At 57.8% G+C, this 25,036-nt stretch overlaps 11 protein-coding genes across 11 annotated transcripts; 5 read left to right on the forward strand and 6 right to left on the reverse strand.

Annotated features, from left to right (window-relative positions):
* Window positions 1–64: 64 nt before the first annotated feature.
* On the reverse strand, window positions 65–1,885 carry PUNSTDRAFT_132654 (aromatic compound dioxygenase; the record flags this gene model as incomplete). Its single annotated transcript, XM_007382017.1, has 13 exons — window positions 65–225; window positions 279–328; window positions 376–394; window positions 446–606; window positions 661–668; window positions 722–793; window positions 843–1,182; window positions 1,247–1,288; window positions 1,341–1,366; window positions 1,429–1,449; window positions 1,509–1,667; window positions 1,725–1,771; window positions 1,834–1,885. 13 exons carry the CDS (start codon window positions 1,883–1,885, stop codon window positions 65–67), a joined length of 1,158 nt encoding a protein of 385 aa, XP_007382079.1.
* Window positions 1,886–2,358: 473 nt separating this feature from the next.
* Window positions 2,359–4,116, forward strand: PUNSTDRAFT_28559 (P-loop containing nucleoside triphosphate hydrolase protein; the record flags this gene model as incomplete). The annotated part of the gene is made up of 2 exons (XM_007382018.1): window positions 2,359–2,583; window positions 2,632–4,116. Coding segments are annotated over 2 exons (1,710 nt in total), but the record flags the coding sequence as incomplete, so codon positions are not given.
* A 272-nt stretch (window positions 4,117–4,388) lies between these two features.
* Window positions 4,389–7,928, reverse strand: PUNSTDRAFT_64567 (uncharacterized protein; the record flags this gene model as incomplete). The annotated part of the gene is made up of 4 exons (XM_007382019.1): window positions 4,389–5,078; window positions 5,143–5,614; window positions 5,675–6,711; window positions 6,759–7,928. 4 exons carry the CDS (start codon window positions 7,926–7,928, stop codon window positions 4,389–4,391), a joined length of 3,369 nt encoding a protein of 1,122 aa, XP_007382081.1.
* A 666-nt stretch (window positions 7,929–8,594) lies between these two features.
* On the reverse strand, window positions 8,595–10,941 carry PUNSTDRAFT_125356 (uncharacterized protein; the record flags this gene model as incomplete). The annotated part of the gene is made up of 9 exons (XM_007382020.1): window positions 8,595–8,968; window positions 9,030–9,235; window positions 9,289–9,494; window positions 9,550–9,660; window positions 9,717–9,797; window positions 9,849–10,130; window positions 10,187–10,216; window positions 10,266–10,745; window positions 10,788–10,941. 9 exons carry the CDS (start codon window positions 10,939–10,941, stop codon window positions 8,659–8,661), a joined length of 1,860 nt encoding a protein of 619 aa, XP_007382082.1. The 3' UTR covers window positions 8,595–8,658.
* A 158-nt stretch (window positions 10,942–11,099) lies between these two features.
* Window positions 11,100–13,089, forward strand: PUNSTDRAFT_142552 (uncharacterized protein; the record flags this gene model as incomplete). The annotated part of the gene is made up of 11 exons (XM_007382021.1): window positions 11,100–11,359; window positions 11,419–11,537; window positions 11,589–11,612; window positions 11,672–11,761; window positions 11,812–11,898; window positions 11,958–12,020; window positions 12,077–12,312; window positions 12,365–12,424; window positions 12,477–12,493; window positions 12,549–12,656; window positions 12,711–13,089. 11 exons carry the CDS (start codon window positions 11,100–11,102, stop codon window positions 13,087–13,089), a joined length of 1,443 nt encoding a protein of 480 aa, XP_007382083.1.
* Window positions 13,090–13,141: 52 nt separating this feature from the next.
* On the reverse strand, window positions 13,142–16,276 carry PUNSTDRAFT_100184 (uncharacterized protein). The gene is made up of 8 exons (XM_007382022.1): window positions 15,923–16,276; window positions 15,715–15,869; window positions 15,535–15,660; window positions 15,265–15,483; window positions 14,741–15,215; window positions 13,641–14,684; window positions 13,449–13,585; window positions 13,142–13,397 (listed from the first exon to the last, which is right to left on the reverse strand). Exons 1-8 carry the CDS (start codon window positions 16,211–16,213, stop codon window positions 13,307–13,309), a joined length of 2,538 nt encoding a protein of 845 aa, XP_007382084.1. The 5' UTR covers window positions 16,214–16,276; the 3' UTR covers window positions 13,142–13,306.
* Window positions 16,277–16,406: 130 nt separating this feature from the next.
* Window positions 16,407–17,487, forward strand: PUNSTDRAFT_132660 (N-terminal nucleophile aminohydrolase; the record flags this gene model as incomplete). Its single annotated transcript, XM_007382023.1, has 7 exons — window positions 16,407–16,475; window positions 16,538–16,572; window positions 16,627–16,750; window positions 16,806–16,907; window positions 16,962–17,105; window positions 17,161–17,273; window positions 17,328–17,487. 7 exons carry the CDS (start codon window positions 16,407–16,409, stop codon window positions 17,485–17,487), a joined length of 747 nt encoding a protein of 248 aa, XP_007382085.1.
* A 123-nt stretch (window positions 17,488–17,610) lies between these two features.
* PUNSTDRAFT_65114 (streptomycin biosynthesis protein StrI) lies at window positions 17,611–19,125 on the reverse strand (the record flags this gene model as incomplete). The annotated part of the gene is made up of 4 exons (XM_007382024.1): window positions 17,611–18,161; window positions 18,218–18,571; window positions 18,629–18,989; window positions 19,063–19,125. The coding sequence occupies 4 exons, from the start codon at window positions 19,123–19,125 to the stop codon at window positions 17,611–17,613; spliced, it is 1,329 nt and encodes a 442-aa protein (XP_007382086.1).
* A 374-nt stretch (window positions 19,126–19,499) lies between these two features.
* On the forward strand, window positions 19,500–21,107 carry PUNSTDRAFT_142555 (uncharacterized protein; the record flags this gene model as incomplete). The annotated part of the gene is made up of 4 exons (XM_007382025.1): window positions 19,500–19,860; window positions 19,915–19,974; window positions 20,028–20,198; window positions 20,261–21,107. The coding sequence occupies 4 exons, from the start codon at window positions 19,500–19,502 to the stop codon at window positions 21,076–21,078; spliced, it is 1,410 nt and encodes a 469-aa protein (XP_007382087.1). The 3' UTR covers window positions 21,079–21,107.
* A 76-nt stretch (window positions 21,108–21,183) lies between these two features.
* Window positions 21,184–22,480, reverse strand: PUNSTDRAFT_142556 (uncharacterized protein; the record flags this gene model as incomplete). The annotated part of the gene is made up of 1 exon (XM_007382026.1): window positions 21,184–22,480. Exon 1 carries the CDS (start codon window positions 22,360–22,362, stop codon window positions 21,184–21,186), a length of 1,179 nt encoding a protein of 392 aa, XP_007382088.1. The 5' UTR covers window positions 22,363–22,480.
* A 508-nt stretch (window positions 22,481–22,988) lies between these two features.
* Window positions 22,989–24,798, forward strand: PUNSTDRAFT_39734 (uncharacterized protein; the record flags this gene model as incomplete). Its single annotated transcript, XM_007382027.1, has 3 exons — window positions 22,989–23,510; window positions 23,569–23,826; window positions 23,932–24,798. Coding segments are annotated over 3 exons (1,647 nt in total), but the record flags the coding sequence as incomplete, so codon positions are not given.
* Window positions 24,799–25,036: the final 238 nt, after the last annotated feature.

The raw sequence follows: 25,036 nt of genomic DNA on the forward strand, positions 1-25,036 counted from the left end.
AGAGATATATGTGGATGTACATGTTAAGTATGGAAGTCCCGGGATCACATCGATCCATAAAACGTTAGGCTTGGATCACGAACTTCCCTTCTACAAGGACATCTTGATCATCGGCGGCCATCGTATTTGCCGAGGCGTCCCCAGTCGCATCAACGCTCTTGGTCGATGAGTTGAGGTAATTCGTGTTGTGTATGTCGTAGGAAGCCGAGCTGTTCACACCAAACGCTAAAAAGATACGCTCAGCGAGCTCCTCAAAATCTTGCAATTATTTCACTGACTGATATACCCGAGGAGACCGTCGGCGATGTTGTCGGTCAACATATCGATTCTGAAATCCCCTGAGCACGTTCACTAGGTTGGTGTGGTAGCACTCACTCTATGATGGCGTTGTTGCCTGTTGTGCACGTTAGCGGGGGACAAGCTGCATGCGATGTCTGTCACGCACCGTCGGCATTCTCTTCCTCGAAAAGGGGATCTTCGGAGTTGCGGACCCTTCGCCTCTTGTTGAGGGAATAAGGCCAGTGCTTGTGCACTTGATCTGTGAGGTCATCGTCGAAGAACAACTGGCCGATGTGAGCAACGTTGCCAGCGTGAGAGATCAGCGTCCTGAACCAATGATTTAGCGACCAGCTTCCGACGGAGAATGAGGGGAGTCATCACCCGTTGTCCTGTAAACCGAAGGGGTCGGTGTAATGCAGAGGGTAAACAGTCGGTGACCTACACTCATAGACCAATTAACATGAACCATGGTGTGAATATGTGTCGCGCGGCCAGCATAGTGACCAGGGTAAACCTGGGTGAGATATTCAGTTACATAGCGATCCCTTGAGAAGCGTGATTACCAAAGTCATTTCAGCAATGCCATCTGCATCGGTCATCCATCCGCCTCGAAGGAAAGTCTCGTTCGCGGTCATGGCCGGACTGCCGTGAGGGGGTCCCGGGGGCCGACCCTTGCCTCCCTTGCTCGGAGGGCCTTTGTCGCCGCCGGAGGGCTTCCTTCCGGGTCCCTTACCCGGGCCTCCCGGTCCACCAGGAGGACCTGGAGGGGGACCTTCGAGGTTTGCACTGTAACTCGAGTACACGCCGGTCGCATTCGCAGTCCACAGCTCGACAAGGGCGTCTTCGAGCGGTTCGCAAGTTAAGACGTCAATAACCCCAACGTCGAGAACGAGCTTGATGCCCCTTATAAAGAGGGAGATATGAATATCCGATGGGAGGCTGAAGGTGGATGGTCTCAAAAACCCACGGTTGGTCATCCCTCAGGTCTTGGCGGACTTGCTCATTGTTACTATGGCATGTATTCCATGAGACGACCCAACAACTGGGCCAAACGAACTCACATGTAATAAGGGCCTTCCATGACCTCCTGGAAGATCGTGTAACCAGTGTTAGAAGCTATCACTGTCGTGCACCGGGAAGAGACCTTACAGGGGCGGTGACGCAGGTATACTGTACGTGGGTTGTCTATGTCAGCAAGTTCCGTGAAAGTGGACGGAGTATCGACTGACGTTTTCGATAGCCGAATGGTGGGGCACATGCACGGTCGCGTCTACATCGGCCAAGGACCTCTTCGCTAGGTTGCGCTTGGCCTTGCGGGTCGAGTGGTACGCTGCGATATGGCTGCTGCACGCGCTGCGCACCTCCGCATGGCGCTTATGAGTCGCGGCCTATGACAGTTGCCATGAACATCTGTTCAAGACCAAGGACTCAGCAGAAGCTCATACCTTCCGGGCGCGGAGCTCATGCGCGGAAAGGTTCTCGTGGCGGTGACCTATGAACGCACAGTTTGTCAGGACTCCAGAAGGATGTGGTGTCGCGTCGCGCAAGACATACACAGGCCAACCGCAGCGAGGGCCAAGACGACGATGGTCGTTGAGAGACGCATGAGGCGGGATAAGAACGGATGGAGATGGATCCTGGTCCATGCTCCTGATGCAGATGCATAAAAACCGGTGAATTCTTCGGCGGCCACTCGTCCAGGATGGATGGGCCCGAGCTATTTTGGGAACGACCGGGTCAGTCCGACTGGACTTGCGACCAATCGAGCCGTCCGCGCCGCCAGAGTGGAATATCGTTTGACGCAGCGATGGCGGCCTGATTCTGAACCCGCAAGAAGGGCCGTAGGCTGGTCCAGCGTACGGCGGTCGTAGGGGAGGTGGTCCGTGGGAACTCGCGACACGTGGATTTTCGCTCCGCGACAATCAACGGGCGATCAAGCAAGCCGTGTCGCGTCCTGTCGCGTCGCGCACCTCTTCGGTCTCTACTGCCTGTACATACACCAGGGCCTCCGGAGGTCCTTGATTTGCTATCTATTTATATTTATGATCTATGGCAGCCCTTAGAGCTGACTCGCGCGCGTGGTTGGAATCTTTACTCAAGGAAAAATGCAATATCACTTCTGTTCGCCCATTTCAACTGGACCACGGCTTGGATCTCATGGCCGGACGCGATCTCATGCTGGTAACAGCTACCGGGACAGGAAAAACAACGGTTCTTCATGCACCTTTGCTTGCAGCACAAGCTCGGAAGGAAACTGGGATCGCATTTATTGTGATTCCGACGAAACTCCTGGGTGAACAGCATGTGAGTATGACTCATTGGCACGGACTACACAGCTCACCCATCTCTTAGGCAAAATCTGCAACGTCTCGAGGTCTATATTCACTATGTCTAAACGAAGATACCGTTCGTGACGCTCGTGACACGGGTCAGGACCTCTTCAAGGAGGCCTTTGAGTCGCCCGGCATCCGCGTCATCTCCATCAGTCCACAGATGCTCCAACACCAGCGAATAAACCAGTATCTCTCACAAGCTACGTTCAAACGTCAGATTCGGTGGTTCTTCGTCGACGAAGCCCAGCTCGTTAACCAGCAGTTCGGCGAGTGGTGTACCGCATATCGAGCCCTTAAGCATATGCGGGCCCGACTCTTCACCTCCGTGACATGGGCAGCGGTGACCGGTACAGCGACACATTCCGAGGCTGCGATCATTCGCAAAGAGCTGGGATTTCACCCGAGTTCTTTCGTCAACGCCCGGTACTCCATCGATCGCCCAAACATCAAGTACATTCCACGTTTTTTCGAACATCCATACACCGGCTACCAATTCCTCGACCTCAGCTTCCTCATACCTTGTGACATGACAGCTCCGACAGACATCCCGACAACGCTCATCTTTGCGGAGACGATCGAGCTCGGGTGGCGTATTATGGTCTTCCTTGACCATCTAATTCCCCTCCATGTGCCCCATCGCCGGTCAATCATCAAGCTTTACAATTCACTCTTTGAACGCCCATATCGCGAAGAATTCATCAAGGACATCCAAAGCGGCGAGATTCTGAGGATAGGTGTATGTACGGACACCTGCGCGTACGGTTTTGACGCGCCAAACATTACACGAGTCGTGATTGCCGGCATACCTGCTTTTCAGAAGGATCGCCCGCCCTCCTTTGCTGCCCAAATGCAGAAGATTGGCCGTGCAGTTCGCAATGGATCTCTTGGTGTGGCATATACATTCGCACCTCCATGGGTCCGCATCATACCGGAGAACGAGATCACCACAGCGCAACAGAAAACAGATGCTGCACGACGCGCCAAACTCGACCCGCAGATGCTTCAATGGTTCAACTCGTCGCAAGAGTTCTGTCCGCGCCAGTCGAATCTCGCCGCCAATGATGAACCGTTTGCCATCCGTGATGGCTGTTGCGCTTTTCATGCACCAAGTCCAGAATTCGAGTGCGACGCTACGGCTGTAGCGTGCTGGAAGGAGCGTTTAGAAACCGCCAGGGTCAGCGACTCACAGCCGCTGCGTTCCGATGGGACCTACAAAGCTCTTGAGCCTCAGATGCGAGCGTCGTTGATTCGCATGCTGGAAGGCTGGCGCGGTCGTACGTGGGGTCAGCTTCGAGGGGACCGGCTTGAATATCCATCTGTTTTGTTCTTCCCAACGAATATTCTGCGACAGCTTGCGGAAAAAGTCCACCTCTGCACGACCTTTGAACGGTTCTGCATCGTTGTCAGTGGATGGGATCATCTTGACGAGCACGGTGCAGCTCTCTTTCGCTTTGTTTCAGCTGCGTTAGAGGGCTTTGGAGACGTCATCAAGGAGCGTAGCGAAGGGGACGCCTCAAATGAAGTTCTTGCGATACATAACACACCAGCTCATCCACGCATCAAGTTCGTCATGCCGGAACAGAAGCCTGTGCGACCCCCGTCACCGGTCGTTCCGAGCAGGCCTGCGAAACGTGCACGCCGTCTTCAAAAGGAGAATGTACCACCGATGAATGTTGCCCCGCATATTGAGTAACATATTGTACTGTAACTACAGCGCTATAGTTAATTGTACTCGCTACCTTTAGTACCACTAAAGACTTCGCAATACTTGCAATATCAATCAGCTGAGCCGCATGCAGCGCCTACAAAGGGCTCAAGGAACATCTTCCCTTCATGCACAGAGAGTACACTTGGAGGTTCATACAGACCTTCTGCAGTGTAGCTCTGTTCCTCGAGCTCCAATTCATCGACCTCTGAGTCCTTGTTGTCTTCGCCAGACACCTCTATATCGAGCATTGTACGTTGAAGGAAGGTATCTAGCCCGCCACCCAGGAGCTTCTCGATACCTGCTGCAAATTCGTCGGGAACAGAATAAGCCTGTTCCCTTCCGGCTTGGAAGGTGAGAACCGACTCCTTGCGATAGTGAGCACCAAGTTTGTTGATGTCATCTTCTGCCGAGACCGCGGCATGTCGACCGCTGTTCTTCTTCAGGCCAAACCATGATCGTATATTGCTTCGAACTTGACGAAAGCCGGCAATATTCAAACTAATCTTCTCAGCAAGGAACTTCGAATCAAAGCCATGATTCTTGGAATTGTAGAGCCGCTTGATGAGGTATACCAAATGTTCCATGAGAAGATCGAGTTCATGCCAGTGCCCAGGAAGTCCCGCAGTATTGACGAGCCAGTTATTCTTTAGAGTAGTGATAAGGTCGGGTGGATATTCACGGAGGAAATTGCATGCCAGCTCCAGTAGCTCATTGCCGTAATTGGTTGCACCAGCACCCCAGAATGAGAACCGCAGGATCTGAGTGATCGATTTGTAAGTAAGCTTATCCCATCAGCCCAATGAAAATTCCAAGAGACTGTACCTTCAGGATCTCAAGAACCCGTCCAATGTCTCCTTCCGCAATTCCAGAACTGATCTCGAGGTACCAGAATGATAGCCTCATAAACAGGACTGTATTTGCAAGACATCGATCACCTCGAAACTGTGCATCATTGCCTGGAATTGTGGGTTGGGCTCCACGGCGTGTACGCCGGCCAGTAGAGATCCGACCAGTGTGTTCGACTCGGGTATTTGGGGGCTCCACCACGGGTATTTCTATGTCTACAACCTCATCATCGCCCATGGAATTACTGCGCTCAGTGAGACCGATGGCATCTTCATATGCAGCAGTGGTCAAGTAGCGCTCGTATGTCTTCTTAGCAAGCTGTGAAAGCTCATCGAATGTGATCTTCTCCAGCACTCCGTCCTTGGCAAAGTATGAGTTGAGTAGCGGAATAATGTGCATTGTAGGTGGATATTGACGACACCCGGACCTCGTCTCACTGCACAGTATACTGATGACAGTGTAATATTAATCTACACCATCATGTCTGTGACATTAAATGACGACTTACCGAAGAACATCGAGACATAAGGCCTCAAATATATCTTCGACAATGTGGTGCCCATCGTAAAAGTCACAGCGATCAGGATTGAACTTGTCACGTCCAAGAAGGGAAGCATCGTGTTGGAGTCCGAAGGTGCCGCTTGATATATCACCTCTCCACCAGTGTAACTTGAATATGCATTTGAGGAGCGCCCATTTCATATGGAACAACTGTATCACAGGCAGCGCCCATTGCAACCCAACGGCTGGGTTTGCAGTCTTTGCAAGGTATCTCTTTGCTTTGCGAACACGGTCAATACTGAGCTGATCGCCACAGACTAGTAGAAGCTGCATGCATAACCATGCAGCTGTGATACGAAGCTGGTTCATAATATTGCGTAGGACGTCAGCTGTGCCTGTGGTTTTCGCTTCATTGAGATCCATGGTCCGGAGAGTCTGATAGCTGGTCTTCCGCAGTGGGAGAGCATGTACGCAAAGAGGTCCAGAGAAGAGTGCTTCGATCTGGGGTCTAAATTTGGACAGGGATGGTATATGCTTTGCCCACACGCGTAGAACAGTTCCGATTGCCACGCTGCGCACATGTTCCCAATCAATATCGGAGAGGAGCTCGCTGACGCATAGATCACTGTGTTTTCGGGATTCGATTGCCTGGCGCACGGGTGCCATGTCCAATGCTCCATGTGGGACATCTACCATGGTCACAAGTACAGCGGCAGTCCCGCTCCGCAATTTGTTCTCGTTTCCGAGGACCTGACGCCATGCTTGCCGTGCTTTATTAACATTATCGAAGACCATCAGGCAATGTTGACTTCCTGCCTCGACTGCATCGCCCAATTGCGAAATCTTGGCCTTTGCGTCATCCGCAAGATCCTCTAGCTTTGCAAGAACCGTGCTATAGCCAATGGAGAGTCCAGTTTGCCCAAGCAGCTTATAGATATCACGGTGAGCATTGCACGAGAACAGTACAATCCCGATGATGGTGGCAAATATATTTGCGCGTTGGTTACGACAGAAGAGGCCAGCGAGTATCAACACTGTGACGGCCTACAAACATCTGAGATTACGCTGCGAAATCAGCTAAAATAACATACCAGCCATGGGCTACGATCTGCACGATCACGTTGAGCGGCAGAATGGGATTGCGGAGCCGGGGTGCTAGCAGAGTCTTCGTTTACATCTACATTTGCCAAATTCTCATTTGCACGTCCATCCACCTGATGCAGCCGCTTCCTCGCCGATTGGCCAATACTCATGGTTGCAAGGGTTGAGTATAGAACCGGTGCATTGAATGCAATCACCTCCTGAACTGACTTGAGATCAAAGTCAAGGAGATGTCGCCAAGTGAGATGCTCTTTACGGGGGAGCATGAGACCATGACGCCGGTCCAGCAGATCGTCCGCTTCGTGATCGACCATCGCCAGTACTTCGCTCACGGCCCATGCTTTCATGTGGTTGCGAGTGGAAATGAGTCGGAGGTCGTCGGCGGAATAAGTGATCGGTGCCTCCAGCTGCCGCGAAGGGGGCACCGCGTATTTCGGAAGAAAAAACATATCCATCGGTTGCGGACGGTTGTTGACATGGATCTGGGACTGCCGGTGGTCGTAAATCATGCGGATGATATTTATTGGGCGCTCGGATATGTCTCGGTTCTGCTGCTGCAGGAAGGCACCGACTGACTGGATGACGGTTTGATGCACGCGCGGCTCATCTTCGAAATAGACCTTGAGAAAGGCACCAATGCTATTAAACCCCGCACGCTGCATCGCTCGTAATACAACTAGAATCCTGTCTTCAACTTGTACATGGCGGTACCATAGATGCGCGTGGCGGAGCGACATGTCGGCAGGAACCCTAATGTCATTGAAGATGCCTGAGGCGAATCGATCTTCGGCATCTTCCCAAGGTGATATACGAGGAGGTGGCGCAGTGATTGTCGGAATGGTCTGAACCAGCCTTGCGGAGTTGTATGGGATTGTAGAGAGGGGGCTTGCGACTGCGAGAGTGCCATACGTGAATGAACCAGATCCAGGCGTGAGGTGCAGGTTTCCAAGAGGTTGGTAGGGAGTTGTGAGTCTAGCCGCATGTATTGGTGTTTCTGGAGATGTCCCGAGGTCGGATGAAAACCTAGGTGGACGAGGAACAGTGTTCCCAGAGCCTATGAACTGGAGATGTGCAGGATAGGGGCAAAACTGGGTGCTGGAATCAGATGATGCACGGAGTTGCTGAGAAGGAAGATCGTGCGGCTCCTCATCGCTATCCATGCCTACATCGTGTGCAGACATGACAAACTAGGGCACAGATTTAGTATGTGTGCCGCTGTCGGTTGATATGACAGGATATCGGCGATCTCACATAGATATCAAGTTCCGCCGGATTCGTAGTAGTTATAGCATGCGAGTATGTTAGGATTAGATGAATATTAGAGTGCAAGGCGCGGCGGGTGCCAAACTGTGCGGGAGGCGAGGAGAAGGAGCGACTCCAGAGAGGAGCGCCGACACGCAATTCGAACTCAGCTGATTCCCACGGACCACCTCCCGCGGCGGCCCCCATATGCTGTACCAGCCTCTATCTTCAAGAACGATTATCTTCTTGGAAAAGATAGAGGCGGTTTACGAGCCTAGAAGGGCCGGTACCTGGACATCGGACGCCGAGTGCAAGGCGTGACAAGCCTACACACAATAGCTCGTCCTTCCTACGAGTTAATCTTCAGGACCCATGACGCTGACAACAACCATTAAAACGAGGATGATTGCATTCAAGGGATCGCTGCTGCCGAGTACAGGAACGGTCGCCGTGTGGTGATCAGCAAACGGCCTCAAAACACCTGTGCACGACCTGGCCAAGCATGCGGGGGGCATCGCCACATGCCGTGACATGCGTGTTCGCCGCTATGGAGCTAACTTACTTAAATCGCATCATACAGCCTCCAACTTGATACAGACACAAGACATCGCACACTGACACCGAGCACAACATGGACTCCGAATCCAATTATCGGTTGAGCCCGTATCCCCTGCGACCCCCAGATCCTACACCAGGCCCTCCAGCCTCCTTCAGCCGTTTCTCCACGTCGGTGACTTTGCCCTCCATCTCCTTGACCGCGCCGTCTATCCACTGCAAGCTTTCTAGATGGCTGCTTAGTATTTGCACGATCTGGGCCATGGGGTCGTCGCTCGCTCCGTTCTGAGCTTCCTTGCTGTCAGATGACGGGCTAGTCAAGCTGTTGACCGTGTCGATCATGTTCGTCAGAGTCTCGGAGAGGTCCTCCATGTGCGTATGGAGCTCTGTCGCGAGCACGTAGCTATACCACGAACAGTCGTCAGTCATTGGACGCTATCTTTGGAAGGTATCCAAAAACGGACTTCTTATCGCGTTCGGTGTCAGCGGGCCCAGTGTCTAGTGCCCGGAGGCTGCCACCGTGGCCGCCGAGTATCTCTTGCGCAGATTTCTCGTAATGCTCCAACGTTGCTGAGAGATCGTTCTGCTGTTGCTCTATATGGTCAAGCGCTTGGTCGATCTCGTTTTGTTCTCTTTCAGCCGCAAGCACCATGCCGTACAGTGCGGCCAGCTGATAGCCATTGAGGTCCAGGTTGTACAGCGATGGCAGGCACTCGAACTCACGTTGTTGCTGTTCTCGATCAGCGACTTGTCCCAGACCGCCACCTCGCTGGCGAAAGTGTGGAAATCGCGAACGTGGGCCTCCAGTTCGGTCGACCATCGGTTGACGATTTCTTCGATAGTTTTCCCCCGCAGTATTGAAGGTGGCTGGACAGACACAGATGGGGGAGCGTTGCTGGCCGGGGCCGAAGCACCTGGTGCTGCCGGTGCTGAAGACTTTGTTAAGCACAAAAACCTAGCTGTAGCGCAATTGTAAAAACGCACCTGCAGCGTCTTTCTTCTCACCTTCCTTTGCACCAGCTGCTGAGGTAGTGGCATCTTTCTTGTCGGCGTCTGCAGGTTTTGCGGCGCCGAAAAGGTTGAACGCGGGCGCAGCTGGAGACAACTTCATAAACCATGAAATAAGTGGCAACGCGAGAACGTGCACATACCGGGAGCTCCGTCCTTCTTCTCTGTTGTAGCGTCCTTGTTCGCAGCAGCGCTGCCGAATAATCCACCGCCGAGAGTAGGAGCTGCAAAGTGTGTGAACCCGTCGCTCAAGATTTAATGTTCTCCTCGCTTACCTGCGGGCGCAGCATCTTTTGAAGCACTGGCGTCTTTGTTGCCGCCTAAGCTAAAGCCAGCGAATGGAGATGTTGTGCTTCCGCCTGCTGCCGGCGTTGTCGTGCTTGCAGGCGCGTCTGGTTTCTTGCCGAACAAGCCGCCGCTGAAAAGACCTCCACCTGCCGCGGGTGTTGCGCCTGCTGTCCCCGCAGCCGCCCCAACAGCAGGCGCTGGCGTCTCCGCTAGTTTCGGGGCGCCGAACAAGCCGCCGGTGGGTGCGGCGTTCGTTGTCGTTGTCGAACCTGAGCATAAGGAAGGATGAGCACGGTATCTAGAAGACGGAGCGTGTTTTCGTTACCAGAAGCGGCGGTACTTGGTTGCCCAAATACTGCAAGACGCGTCAAAGAACGAGCTTGTGCGAAGCACCCGGAACTCACGGTTCAGTTTCGGTGCTTCTGTTGTTGGTGTAGCCGGCTTCCCAAACAGTCCTCCAGCAGCAGGAGCGGCTGCTCCAGTCGTGTTCGAAGAAGCGTTCCCAAATAGTCCTCCGGCAGCAGGGGCGGCCGCTCCTGTTGTAGTCGAGGAGGAGTTCCCAAACAGACCCGTTCCGGCCTGTGCTGGGGCTGCAGGAGCCGCGTTATTGTTGCCTCCGCCAAAGAGACCGCCCCCCGTGGTTGGTGTGGCGGCAGCCCCTGCGTTCGAGAAGAAACCTCCCGCTGGGTTCGCAGCATTTCCGCCGCCAAAGAGACCGCCTGCAGGTGCCGCAGGTGTCGCTGCAGCCGCGCCGCCTCCCCCGAACAAGCCACCGCCCGCGTTGTTCGAAGGTCCTGGCGCGTTACCTCCGCCGAACAACCCTCCCCCGCCTGCTCCCGTAGTTGTACCCCCAGCAAAGATACCCCCTCCACCCGCAGGTTTGGCTGGAGGGTTGGTGTCAGGCTGGCGTCATAAGCCGTGAAGACGTGACTTGCCTCCGAACGCGCTGCCACCACCGAATATGTTGGAACCGCCTGCATTGCCCGTGGTACTTCCGGCTGCATTTCCAAAGAGGCCACCGCCTTGTGTAGCGCCGGGCGCATTGCCAGTGTTGTTCGCAGCGTTGTTGAAGAAGCTCATCGCAGTCCGAGGTTGGCGACGCGCAAAGGAGGGGCGCGTATTACCAAATTTAGCAACGCGTCTTTGTCTTCTCGCCATCGCAATGATCTTCACGCGCTCCCTCACAGATATCCCTACCAACAGCGCCCTGCGGCGCCGATCATACTCCATCCAACACAATGCCAACGACTCAGCCCAACTGTACCAGTCGCATGGACACAAGCTTTTCCACTGCCGTATCTACAGCGTTCCTGAAGGCGCCCAACGTCGTTCCAGAAGGCTGGGTTGTGCACGCTCATCCTGAAGGATGGATTTACTTTCACAACCCGAACCTTGGTGTTGTAACGGAAGAAGATTTACGTATACCAGATGTCTACGAAAGAGTGCGTTCAGGCTGTTTGGGCTTGGCAGCGTCGGAGGAGTTGGGCTCCCTAGAGATGTAAGCAACTACCTTCCTATGCAGGATCGGTTATTGACCATTCTATACTGTTTGAACAGATACATGGCGACTGGAAACTCTGAATCTCTCTTCTGCACGTATATCAACCACCAGGAGTGCATCGCATCATATGATTCGTCCGAGGTTGATGGTCGAACGCAACCAGACATCTACATGCGTACGTGCGACGTAGCAGGAATTCATGCTCAGCTCACCACTTCGGCTATAGGTACGCGGCAACAACGGTTGTACTGTAGGCACTTCACATGCGATGATGCATTTCTTGCGTTGGCCAATGACGCTGCCATGTAGGGACTTATTTGAACAGGCACCCTTCCCATGTGAAGACTCCAACAAGGGCGCAAGCGGATGCCCTGGATGCCTTGACATGGTACTGCGTCGGTGGGTGTCTGACCCCGTCTCATATGCGCTTTGGTAACAACCAAGGTTAGACAATATTGTATCGGCACCATATAGTAATGTACCATTCTCCAAAGCCGAATGCGAGGATCTGCTGCGATTACTACGAGATCCTGATGGTTGGTATACGTTCTTGACGTCCTGGCGCTTCACCATTCACACAATGTCCTTTCCGCAGGCATTCGGACTAACGACTCTCCGGCGCGTACCGTATTCCTATCATGGATCCTCCGGGAAGTCAGTAAGTCGCGTTCTTTCGCAGCAAGTATCCTCCCGATTAGTGATTGCTCTGCACAGACGCGTTTCGAGTGGCTATTGACTACGGCTTGAAAACCCGTGTCGACTTCAGAACCCTCACGGCACCCAGACGAGCAGCCGGGGAAGGCACTTCGAGTGGCCTCAGCGCTGGGTGTTCTGCGAAAGGGGTTCTACTTGGACTCCTCATGAACGGGCTGTGCTTTGGTGTTCCTTGGGCGTACCTGGCTCGGCTGAATAGCACTCGCGAGTATCGGGGCCGCTTGAACAATCTACATGTGCGTTTTTTTTGCGAAAGGTCAATGATGTTGTCACTGATACCTCTTCTAGCGAAGCTGGGCACTGTTCATCGAGCAGCTCGTTCGGGAATACTCGGATTTCATCCTAATTGTGAGTTTTTTTTTTTGAACCGGAACATCTGGCGCTACATAACAATGAATAGGCCACTGTCCTCCTTTCGTGAGCTTGTTTCGACATGCCCATTTCAAGAAAGTACTCATGGGCATCGGCACAGAGCTACGATATCATTTCTGGCATTGCCAGAGATAGGAAGGGCCAGCAGGTCTGCCGCTATCATCAGCGTATTCGCTAGCCTTGGCAGCATGATAGTTGGTTCATTCTGGTACGTGGTTATTCTCTGGTTGACGTACGGCTATTGTCTTACTGTAGACATCAGCGTCTGGCGGCATCGCTCCAACACGGGGCCGTCCAGCTCTTATTCTTATATCTACAACGCTGAACATAATCCGCTCGGCTTGCACGGCCATGCCATTTTGCTCAGCCTACCGCTGGTCTTGCTGGCTTGGGCAATTGTGGCCTTCGCAATAGCTATCACTACCTATACCACGCAAGCGGTGTTCACAGAGACGAGAGTGGACTGGATCAGCACCTGGGTGGTGCTCGGCGCGGCGCTGCTTATTCTCGTTCTGGCGATACTCAGCCTGTACACCTTTGCGCTGGCGTGGAAGTGGCGAACGGGTGTCCGCAGCCTTTTGTCCCGCCTTCGGATCTGGAAGGGGAGGCGAGCGGATCATGACGGGCTTGGATGCTACTGAGTTGTGTATATAAGGACGGTCACGTTGAATCTTTGCAATACGGTCGCTGCTGCCATATTGACCGCGGAAGTTCGGCAGAAGACTACTACATACTATACATCGTTCCACTAGACCGCATGGTCCTTTCCATCGAAGTTCGAAGTTCGAAGTTCGAACGCCATTTGCGACAAGTAATTTATTGCGCAGTCAACATGTGAGGAAAGAGTTACGAAGTGCGTCAACATAACGGTTGCGGTCGTTGAAGGCTGACATCCAACCGTGACGCCAAGTCAGTGATTTGACGTTGTAATGACTCTATCCTTGTACGGCTGAAGGGTGGTCAGTGAACAATCTCACAACAGCGGCATGACAACACTCACTCGGCGTTCGATCGCTCTCCCAGCTCGAAAGCCTGGGTGGTTCCCAGCTCGTCGGCACGGCTTAGCTTCTTTCGTTCCACCTCCTTTTGGTGCATCTCCTTCAAGCTCGGACCTAGGCGTGTAAATTCCCGCTCGAGCTAGAGGAAAAGAGGATTAGAGCAGCTCTGAAGTTTAGGCCCTTGTTACACTCACGAGTTTTATGCGGGCGGCCAAAGAGCTTTGGTCGAAGCGCCCGGCGCCTTTCACCTCCTCCTTCATCCGACTGAGCTCCTTAAACCACTTCATCTCGTGCTCGCTCAGTTCTGGAGAGACCTTCTGCATCATCGCCTGCAGCACGCGGTCCGAGCGCGAAATCAGACCCAGCTGTGAGTCCTGAAGCCTCGCCAGCTTCTCCCTCGCGGCCAACTGCCGAGGGCCCTTGAGCTGTTCTACGAGCTCCAGCATCGTCCCGCACGTTGCCTGCTGCCGCGCGAACTCCTGCTGTTGCAGTCCGACGCGGCCTTCAGCTGCCTGGTGCGCGAGCTGTACATCGCGGATCTGGCTCCGGAATTGTTCCACGGTGCTGCCAAGGAACCGCAGGGTGTCGGGCGTGAGGACGAACTCGTCTTGACTCCCCTTGGGCAAGGCCAGTCGGGGGTTGGAGGGAAGGCCAGATACGGACCGTGATAGTATAGGCGGCTCGGAGAAGGGCTCCTTGCTCAACAGCGAGACATAAGCGGGCGGACCATTGGGTTCGGGTAATGGATCGTCGATATTCGTGTCTTGAGCTGTCGTTTCCGTGGCTGACGAAGGAGTCGGGTGATCCGACCGCACGGTGAGCGGGAACGATACTACTCGTCCAGCTGAAGTTAGGACGAAGATGCTGTATGTCATGTAGACGTCGTTCGGGATAGCCACCGCCGTCACCGGGTTCGACGACTTGCGCTCCACTGAGAAGGTGCTCACAACGGGCCGAACGTCAGTGCCCCGCGAGCACTCCAAAGCGTTCCCCGTGTCGGATCCGTCGTCCCGAACAGCGGCTTCCAAACTGGTCAAGACAGGTCCGAGATCTAGTGAGTGTACGCCAAATGCGTGGTAAACGTAAATAGTGTCCTCGTGCATCGGATCGGGGTATAGGACAGGGTGATTGCCTGAAACCAGATCCAAGGCTGAGGGCTCCGTCGCCGAAAGCGTTTTCACCGTCCCGAGGTCTATAGATTCGTAAACAGCGAGCATAGGCAGTTCAGGCCGCTTGGACTGCAGATTGGTAATGAGCGAAAATGTAGGGTTGAGTATTGCAGACGGTATTGTACCTGTTTGTTCTGCCACTTCGCTTCCACCTTTTCAACGTCTAAACACACATCCACCTTGCCGTCTTGATAGGCAATCAAGACGACGCCAATCTGATCGGTGTCACCCGTGGTGGCCTCGTCGTCATCCAAATCCCCGAAAGACGCATACAATATGTCGGTCGCATCTCCACCTTCGCTACCGTCGAGCGTTCGAGGCGCAGGTTGCAGAAGAAACGGTCCTTGTCGGAGTGGAGGATTTTTCAAGGAGGAAGGAGGGTGCATGAGAACGGATCTGGACGGTGCAGGGAAAGCCGTCCCAGGCGGTAGCTGCTTCAACAGCGATGACACGTATTTTGACTGATAGTCGTAAACGGTAGAGAACCGTTCCCGTTGTCGCTCTGCCGTCGATGCGGCGAGGTCCTGTGCTTCGTTCAAGAACTCTTGCTTGGCGGCAACAAAGCATTCTAGAGCGTGCACGTACGACGACGGGACAGAGCTAGAAAGCGATGAGCACGACCAAAACGTGCCACAAAGGCACGGCTTACGCGTTTTTAGGCATATAGGGACAGATGGCGTAGACGTCTCCGCTCTTCATCAAAGCATACACCGTCAGGGGTCCCCAGTCTGCTCTACCTCTGCCGAGAGTAAAGGACGCGACTTCGCGCTCGGAGGGATCTTGCGCAAGATATCGTCCACCTATCTTCTCAGGAACGAAGGACAGTACCTGTTGCGGTTCCTCGGGATCGAGGGAGATATCGTACTCCCTGTGTTCGTGTTAGCAATGCCAAGGGATCGGACAGCGTTCAGAGACATACCGAAGTTTCCCGTCAGTCGTCATCACCATCAGGACCGAACCTGCTTCTCCCCATGGATGCCAGTCAACCTTGGCGATCGGTGGGGCTCCTCTTGTAGCATGGTAGAACGTCCCAATTTGTATGGACCTGCCAAGCTGCGTCAGTTAGCACATCCCAAGATACCAAGCGCGTGTCGCTTACTTGCAGTCCAGAGCGGTAGGCACGAGCCTGCCATACCCCGCTCTCGGCAGTACGACCACGGCGACCTGACGGGCACCGGCTACGGCCAGCAATTTGCCATTGGGGTTCAGCGATAGCTGTTGGATTTCAAACTCGATGTTTGGCGCGTGTAACGTCTTGCACATCAGTGAGACGAGGTAGCCAGAGCCGGACGCTGGGCTGCGCGCACCTTGTAACCTTTGCTCGTGCCTTGCTCAAGTTTCAAGTCTCCGAGCGAAGTAATGCGGAGCTCGCTCCCGGACGCGACAATCAGGTCGTTGTCGCGGATAAGCATGACTTGTCTCCTTCCAATGGGCGTAGACTCATCGTCATCGTCGCTTGCTCCGGTGAAGCTGGTCAGGGTGCGCGTGGAGAGCTCCAGAGGTTCCTGGTCGCGAGTTCCAGAAGCTGAAGCGCGCTTAGACGGCGTGAAGATCGGGTGATTGTGCAGAGACGAGCTCCATTCGTGGGCCGTAGACATTCTCCGGCAGAGTTTGCCTGCGGTAGTTCAACCGAACTTGTGGAAGAGACGCCGGCACGGTGGTGGCTGAGCTCGAGATGAGGCTGGCGCGTCCAAGTCCGGGAGCACGCGTACGCGTCCCTGCACTCGCTCATCCTTCGCTCGTCCGTTCATACCCACACCTGGGATCTCTGCAGTGCTGTAGTCTTGCGACATGACTTCTATTGGGACGGGCTACGATCTCTCTGCCAGCACATACTCGCCTGATGGCCGCATCTTCCAGGTCTACACCATCTCACCATGTTGGAAGCCGCGATGATCTCATTCCTTGACATGGTCTTGTAGGTTGAATACGCTAACAAAGCCGTTGAGAACTCCGGGTGGGTAATTTGGTGGTACTGAACGTGTACTTCCCTCATAACGCTTACTTATAGAACCGCGATCGGGCTACGAGTGAAGGATGGTGTAGTGCTCGCCGTCGAGAAACTCGCGCATTCAAAGCTGCTCGTACCTGCGTCCAACAGGCGGATACAAACCATCGACAAGCACATCGGCTTGGTCAGAATCCATTTCATACGGTTGGGACGATGATTGACCTTAGGTTCATTCATAGGCAACGTCAGGTCTCCTCGCAGATGGCAGGCACATCGCTAACCGCGCGCGCGAGGAGGCTTCCAACTACCGATCGACCTACCGGGCACCCACTACTCTGAAGGTACAGCCGCGTCACTCATGCTTGCTCTCTTCCCTACCCATAACACATATATAGGCTCTCGCCGGCCGCTTAGGCCTCTATGTGCAGGCGTATACGCTATACTCGTCCGTCCGGCCCTTCGGCATCAGCACACTCTTGGCTGCCATCGACAAAGATGGGCCTGCACTCTACGTTGTAGAACCCAGCGGTGTCTTCTACGTATGTTCTCGCACGTGTCCTCGCCACGCCGGTCCTCTGATCAGTCCATGAATAGGGCTACCACGGCGCGGCCGTGGGAAAAGGGCGCCAGCTCGCCAAGACGGAGCTCGAGAAGCTCAAGCTCGCTGAGTTATCCACCCGGGAGGCGGTCATCGAGGCGGCGAGGATGTGAGGCCATTTCCTTCTTGTTATGCAGGTGAACTCGGCGCTAATTATTCGCAGCATCCACCTCGTGCACGATGATGCTCAAGGGAAGGATTTCGAGCTCGAGATCTCATGGATCGGCGACGAAACCGGCGGCGTCTTCGCGCCCGTGCCGCAAGACCTCCAAGAGGAGGCCGAGCGAAAGGCGAAGGAGGCCTTGGAGGGGGATCTCGAGTAGGAGAGCATCTGTAATATAATGTGTGGATGCATTGCGTCTCATAGGATCGATGCCATTCCGAGCTTTGAGTACATGGGCCAATCAAAAACTACATAGATACACCAAAACCCAAAAGAAAAGGGATTACGCCTGCACGCTCTCCCTCGCCTTCGCTTCGAATTCCTGGCAGTTCACAACTCGGCCCTCCCGCCTGCTCGCCTCCGCCGCGAAGACGGTGAGATGGCTGTTGAGCACTTCGCCGACGTGAGTGCCGAGCTCGTGCTGGCTGCCAGTGCGGACGGCCTCGACGAACGCGCGGATGAGGCCCGTGTCGCCGCCGCCATGGTGACCGCCCTCGGCGCGGGGCCGGTGCTGCGTCGTCTGGCGCGTGCGGAAGTCGGACACGGTGAAGGACGTCATGTCGCCGACGATCTCGCCGTGCGTGAAGTGGAGCCTCGTCTGGCGCTCGCAGATGAGCGACGTCTGGGCGACCATCGTGAAGGACGCGGTCGCGCCCGAGCCGAACTCGATGTTGACGACCTGGTTGTCGCACACGTCGTTGTCGCACTCGTACGCGCACCGGCCGTAGGGTCCGTTGCGGATCGCCTCCGTCACGTTCTCGATGTCGGGGATGCCGTCGACGGTGACGGACGCGGGCCAGCCCGTGTTGCCGCGCGCGACGGAGTCTATGTATACTGGTGAAAGTGTCAACTCTACGAGCGACGGCTCGAATTCGCGTTGCAGCACGCACCCTTTTTGGCGCTGTACGGGCACTGGCTCTCGTATGCACAGTTGAGGCAGCGCGTCGCGTCGCCGGCCTCGGCGGGCTTGGCGGACTTGCGGAAGTGGAATAGGGAGCCGAAGGACGAGACGCGGGCGGGCTTGTCGTCCGCGAACCAGTGGCAGAGGATGTCGATGTCGTGGCAGGATTTGGTCATGAGCGAGAAGGAGGACTGGTCCTCGCGCGCCCAGCTGCCGCGGACGTACGAGTGTGCGAAGTGCCAATGGCCGACCGGCTCGACGTGAACGGCGTTCACGAGCGTGCCGAGTTGACCTGAACGGATGATCTCCGTGATCGCCTTGCTGTAAGGCGAGTAGCGGAGGACTGGGGGACGTTGGCATCAATATGGTTGGAATATAGCCGTACGGGAGTATAGCTGACCATGTCCCATGCCAAAGATGATGCCCGCCTTCTTCACAGCGGCCTCTATCTTAATACAGTCCGAGATGCTCGTCGCCATCGGCTTCTCGCAGAGGATGTGGTATCCTTGCTCGGCAAAGACCTCGACGAGCTCGGCGTGCATGTGGTCCTGGACGGTGATAAGCACGGCGTCGGCGAGACGCTTGCCGATCGTTCTGAGTGTCTCTGCGGACGCAGCATGGAGGTCTTGCCAGGTGGTGAAGGTGAGGGTGGGGTCGACGCGGTGAGTATCAGCCATGAGCCGACGCGTCTTGGGCCGCGGCTCGGCGATGGCAACGACCTGGCATTTCGCCGGGTTATCGAGCGCGTACTGCGCGTATGCCTAAATGCCGAACGTGTGAGGTTGCGGGTCGCGAGAAGGGGGAGGTCGGGTTTGGGGTGGGGGTGGTACTTACGTTGCCGCGCGAGCCGCAACCGACGACGGCGATGGTGACGGGGTCGACGAGCGGGGCTGGCATGGTGGAGGTGGAGGAAGAGGACGAGAGATGCTGGAGGATGCGCAGGGGCCGAGCGAAGACGCCCTTGCTCGCGCTGGCCGGCATACTTATCAGGTTATCTTCAGAGCACAGCGGCGCGGCACGCTAACGGCTGGGCGGGTGACCTCGCGCCATCGTCCTTCGCGCGCATTCGCTCCGAGATAGGCACGGCCAGAGGAAGATCGAGGCGTCGCCTGCCGTAAAGGAGGACGAGAACGCAATTCCGACATACGCTCACATCCAACCTGACATATCCCGGCCCTCTCACAGGCCGCGGCCAACCCTAGGATGGGGTCACGCGCTCGCGAACGCGTGACGGCCAGCCGACACCACCCCCGTTCGGGACCGTGACGGCCATGCCGCGCGTGCTCCCCCGCCTCCTCGACCGTCTTGCAAAAACGCCCTTCGCTGCGCGCGACAACGGCGGCGTCGACCCGTCCTTCGGACGGAACCCCAAGCGGCGCTGGCGCTACCCCTCAACATCGCCCTTGCCTGCGCCGTCCTTCTCACCCGCCGGCCGCGCGCACTCCCTCCTGCTTGACGATGCGGACCCGATCTCGAACTCCAAGCTCTATGTGCGGCAGAAACGCCCTCCACCCGCCGTGCGCGTGCACGCGAACCAGAAGCGCGAGATCGTCGGCGCAGACGGGCGCACCCGACGTGTGGCGCCGCACCGGATGAGCGCGCTCGAGCGCGAATGGTGGTCGAATCCGTATCGTCAGCAACGGCATCTCTCATTCTGTGTCGGCATGTGCTGAGAGATTCGTTTAGTCCGCATGCTCGCGAGCCCCGTTCGCTGCTGCATGATGAGCGATCGTTCTTTACCGAACGGTCCGTCCCTCGTCATTCCCATCGCTGACGCTCATCCTGACCCGTGCCTGCAGATTTCCTCGTTCGCCTCGCGGCCGTGAGACTCCCGACACCGCGCGGCGCGCGAGAGGCGACGTTGCTCGTTCCCGACGGACTGCAGCATCCCAGATACACGAACAAACGCGTCGGCAAGGGGCGCTACGTCGTCTGCCGCGCGTCCGCGGTCGATGCGCTCGGCGAGCGCGGTATGTTTCCGTCCTCGCCGCGCTCCCTCACCCCTCTCAAGGCTCACATTCGCCGTGATTAGCCCACTACCGCCGGTACGCGCCCAACCTCTCGCACCACGCGCTCCTGGGGCGCCAGATCGGGCACCTCCTCCGCCTCCGCGCGTTACAAGAGCTGCGCCTCCTCGCCGCCTCGCTGTCCCTTCGCCCGCGTGGGGCGCTGGACCACCCGCTCATCCGTCGCCTGACGCGCGCCGAGTTCGACGAGCTGGCGATCGCGGGGTCCGTGCCGTGGGAGGGCGCCGCGGCGGTGCTCGTCGTCCCGCCCGTGAACCGGGACAAGAACACGGGGAAGCGGCCGCGGCCGGAGGCGGGGATGGCGCTGCTGCCGCTCGAGACGGAGGAGATCACGGGCAGGAAGGCGTTGCCGCCGAGCGTGATGTATCAGGTGGTGGGGGACGGCGGCGACGGGGGGATGACGCTCTCGAGGGCGGGCGTGCCGCTGTATAACGGCGTGGCGATGTTTCCGGATCGGGAGCAGCGTGCGGCGCTGCATCAGGCGTTGAGCGAGGTGTTGAAGGTCGAGCGGCGGGCGCGCTTTAAGGAGGAGGGTCGGCGGAGGAAGGTCGAGAGCGCTGCGGCGCAGGAGGACGCGACGGAGAAGGACACGACGCCGAAGGAGAAGAAGGAACGCGCAAAGGGGGGCGCGAAGATGAGCCATGCGTTTCTGATATGCTCGGACGCGGACACGCTGCTCCGTGCGGACGCGGTGCCGTTCTTGATCGCGCTTTGGCGGGTCAGGATGTGGGAAGGCGGCGGGTTCGATGACAATCCCCCGCCGAGCCAGTGGGAGGTCGCGAGGTATACTCAGCCTCAATCTCAGTGTTCAGGCGTAGCATAGCATATTGGGAAGAGGAAGGCATAATATTCGTAAACAACAGACGTGGTATAGTGAAGAATATATATATATCGTGGTAGCGCTACAGCGTATCAATCATCGTCCGATCTAGTAGGGCGGCGGGCCGGGTGGGCCCCACGGGTGGTGGTGATGAGGAGGCCCGTGGTGGCGGCCCCAGTGGGGCGGCGGCGGCGGGTAGGGGAAGTGCGGATGCGCAGGGGGTGGGTAGTGTGCCGGGGGCGGCAGCGGATGAGGAGGCCGACGATCGCGGTGATGGGGGCTGCGAGGCGACGGTCCTGGGTGCGGGGAGTGAGTCGGGGGCGAGCGCGGGCGGGGAGGGGTAGGATCTCCCGGCGAGGGCGAGGGAGCAGGTCTGGGGGAGCGCGGCGGCTGCGGGGACCTGTCGGGCTGGCTTCCTCCTGGCGTGCGCTCGGGGGTGCGCGAACGCGAGCGCGTGCGGCGGCGCTCGTCCCAGCCTTCGCCGGAGGGAGGAGGAGGAGGCGGGGGCGGGGGCGGCCAGAAGGGCGGGCCGCCGTAGCCGTAGTGACGCCAGTGGGGTGGGCCGCCGCCGCCGTAAGGGTGGAAGTGGTGGTGCTTCCACGGAGGGCCGTGGTGGTGAGGCGGGCCCCAGGGACCTCCCCAGTGGTGGGGAGGCGGGGGAGGCGGCGGGCCCCAGGGACCAGGAGGGCCGGGTGGGCCCCAGCCGTGCAGACCGTAGTGACGGAAGCGTCCCCTGCCTCCGCAGCGTCCGCGGCCGCGGAATCCTTCGTATCCGCCTGGGTCGCGATAGACTTCTGCGCCGGCGAGGAGCGAATCGAGCTGCGAATCGATGTCGAGGTCTGCGTAGGGGTCCGCAGGCGTGCGGGAGCGCTGGTGCGTGCGGCCGCGGGATGAGGGGCCGTCTTCGCGCCGGCGGGCAGCATCTTCGTCGTCTGGAAGAGTGATGGACTCGTCGATCGAGATGGAGGAGGACGAGGGGGCAATCGACGAGGGCGGGGGCGGGACGTGCACCGCGCGGCGGGAGAGGTCCTGGGCCGTGAAACGGATGGGTTGGCCTGCGGGGTGGGAGGCGAAGAAGTCGTTGAGCTCGTCGGGGGTGCTGAGGGTGACGACGTCGCCGTCGGGGTCGGTGTAGGAGACGGCGACGTTGTCGAGCGCGGTGCCGCAGAGGGCGGCGATGCGGGCGGCGAGTTCGGCCCAGTCGGGCTGGTCGGGGAAGGTGAGGCGGCGGGTGGTCGGTGTTGCGCCGACGGGGTGTGGGACGATGAGCTTGATAGCGAGGGCCATGCTGGGGCTGCGGGCAGGGGGCACGGACGGTGGACGCCCCGGGCTTTTAATGATGGGCAGGGACAGACGGAGGCCGGGCTGCAGCTCAATCTGATCTGGGACCTCAGGGCGAACGGCGCCCGCGACTCCATCGCCACCCCCGTCGTGTGTCTGCGCCTATTTCGCAGCTTCCTGACATATCGCAACACATCACCCGCTCTTCGCCGTCCGCGCGCCCTTCTGCGGCCTCCGAACGAACCTGTTGCGCCAATCAATAGCCCGCCTCTCATTGGGAGAAGCCGGGTGCGGCACGTGGCACCCGTGAATCGGGGCACTGTCGTGATCACGCGTGGCTGTGGCGTCGCCTGTGACGCACCGCGGTGACACGCGTGACGCCTCGCGCTCCCTCTGCCCTCTGCGACACCTCCGGACGAGTCGCGATGTCGGACCTGTACACGGCGCTCCGCGTTTCGCCCAAGAAGAAGCGCACGCTCGTGGACTCGGACGACGACGACACAACATCCCCCAAGAAACTCCGCACACAGTTCGTCACCATGTTATTCCAACATCCTCCGTCTCACATTTTCTCTGCCCCTAGATCTCTCGCGAACAAGAAACACAAACCATCCCCAGCCCAGTCCATAACCCTCCCACCCCATCTCTCGCGCCTGTACAACATCCACACCGCGCTTCAGCACGCGATATCTCACGCGCTCGCCACCTGCGCCGTTTCGCCCACCTCCGACGCCGGCCTCGTCCCCAACGTCCTCAACCACCTTTCGCTCGCCACCTACTCTGGCCTCACCAGCCGTTTCGACGTAGCAGACCTCCGTCGACTATGCTGGCTCTGGGAATGGGATGCCCAAGGTCTCCCGCGTCCAAGCACGCCGACTCCGGAAGAGGACGAGAACCCGTTCCTGGATAGCACCAGCGACAAGCCGCCGCCTCCGCGGGACTGGCAACGCGGCGCGATGGGCTTTATAATCACTCCCGCGACGCACCACCAGAAGAGTGCAGCTAAACGCGTGCCCGCGTACGGCGTCGGCATCGAGGTTGAGATGGACATGGACAAGGACATGACCGGCGGCATGGCTGCCGTCGCGCGTTGGACCGCCGCCGGCGAGACGCGCCGGAACGAAGTCAAGGCCAAGCTCGAGCGCTGGGTCGAGGTGAGCTTTTCAATCACCATTCCACAACACTCCGCGCAGTGATTGACGTCTTGTATAGTTGCATGGTGACGGCACCGTGCCGCCGTTACCTATGGCCGACCTGCCCGCGCTCCCCAACGTCGCGAAGCCTTCCGCGCTGACGCAGCTCCTTGCTTCTGCCTCCCCCAAGGCAGCATCCCCGCGCGGGTCGAAAGTGCCCACCCTTTCGACCCCGTCCTCTCCCTCGCGCTCCCCCAAAAAGGCAGGCACGCTCAAGACGCCGGCCAAGCCGTTCGCGGTCCCGTTCCCGCTCACGCCTTCGACCTCTGGCAAGTCAGTTGCGTCATCAGATACCCCTTCGACTTCGACTTCGGCTGGCTCGCCGGTGAAGGGCGGCGCAACATCGGACGCGCTGCCGCTTCCGCTTGCGCTCTTCCCCAAGACGCCCTCGCACCGGCACAACCGATTCGATGCCGCCCGTACGCTGCTTACCCCGCGGACGCCTTCACTCTCGCCCTCACGCTCGTCCGAGTTGTCCACGCCCTCCTCTTCCTCCTCTGTTCTGTCCACCCCGGTCGCCTTCCCTTCGACACCTCGCCACCAGACCGGCGGTGAACTCGCGACGCCGTCCACCGCACGGAGGCAGGCGCTCTACGACCGCGTCCGCCAAAAGTCGCTCACCTCCACGCCATCCAAGACGCCCTCCTCCAGATCGAGAGCAGCGGCCGCTCTAGACGGCACTAGCACGCCGCGCGAAGGGATGCAGCGGCTCGCGCAGGAGGAGCTCCGACGGCGCGTGCTGCTCGGCCGCCTCGCAGGCGTCGCGGAGAGCGTGTGGATGCTCTTCTCCGATCCGCTCGGCGCCGGGGCCGGATCGGGTGGCGGCGGCCTGGTGAGGAAGCGAAGGACGCTCCCGGCGGACGAGGTCGCGGCCGCGGTGGTGAAGAGTAGCCCGATGCCGATCTCCGGCGCGGAGGCGCGCGAGAGCCTCGCGCTCCTCGTCGGCCTGTGCCCGTTTTTCCTACGACGCGTCGACGTCGACGGCGAGGAGTGGCTCGAGATGCCGGCGCCCACCCAGCCATCGTCTATGGCGCCCGCGATCAGCACCCCTCGGAAGAAGAGGGCGGCTGCCAGGGACCGGGACGAGCTTCCGGCGCTTGCGAGCCCTGGGGCGCCGCCGCCGAGTCCGGGGCGGCGCGCGCGCGAGGAGAGCGGGGAGAAGCTGCTCGCACGCAGCCCGAAGAGCGTGCGACCCGTTCAGGGCGGGTTGCGCGAGGTCCGCGAGCGGATCAGGCGCGAGCTCGAGCTGGCCGATTGAATGGGCCGGCGTGATATTTCGGTCGCTTGCTGTTGTTTCTGTGCTTTCATGTGTTGTTGTGCTTTATTGCGATACCTGCCCCATCCTACGCCCCTGACATTCCTACCCTGCGCTACCCTCCATCCTATCACCGTCTTCCGCTTTTCATGTCTTGCGCTACCTTACCCTCACACTACCCTTGCTCCGCATTTCCTTGTGTTCGTTGCATGTTTTGATGACCTCGTATCTG

The sequence above is a fragment of the Punctularia strigosozonata genome (genome assembly GCF_000264995.1).
Source record: "Punctularia strigosozonata HHB-11173 SS5 unplaced genomic scaffold PUNSTscaffold_4, whole genome shotgun sequence".
Lineage (NCBI taxonomy): Eukaryota > Fungi > Basidiomycota > Agaricomycetes > Corticiales > Punctulariaceae > Punctularia > Punctularia strigosozonata.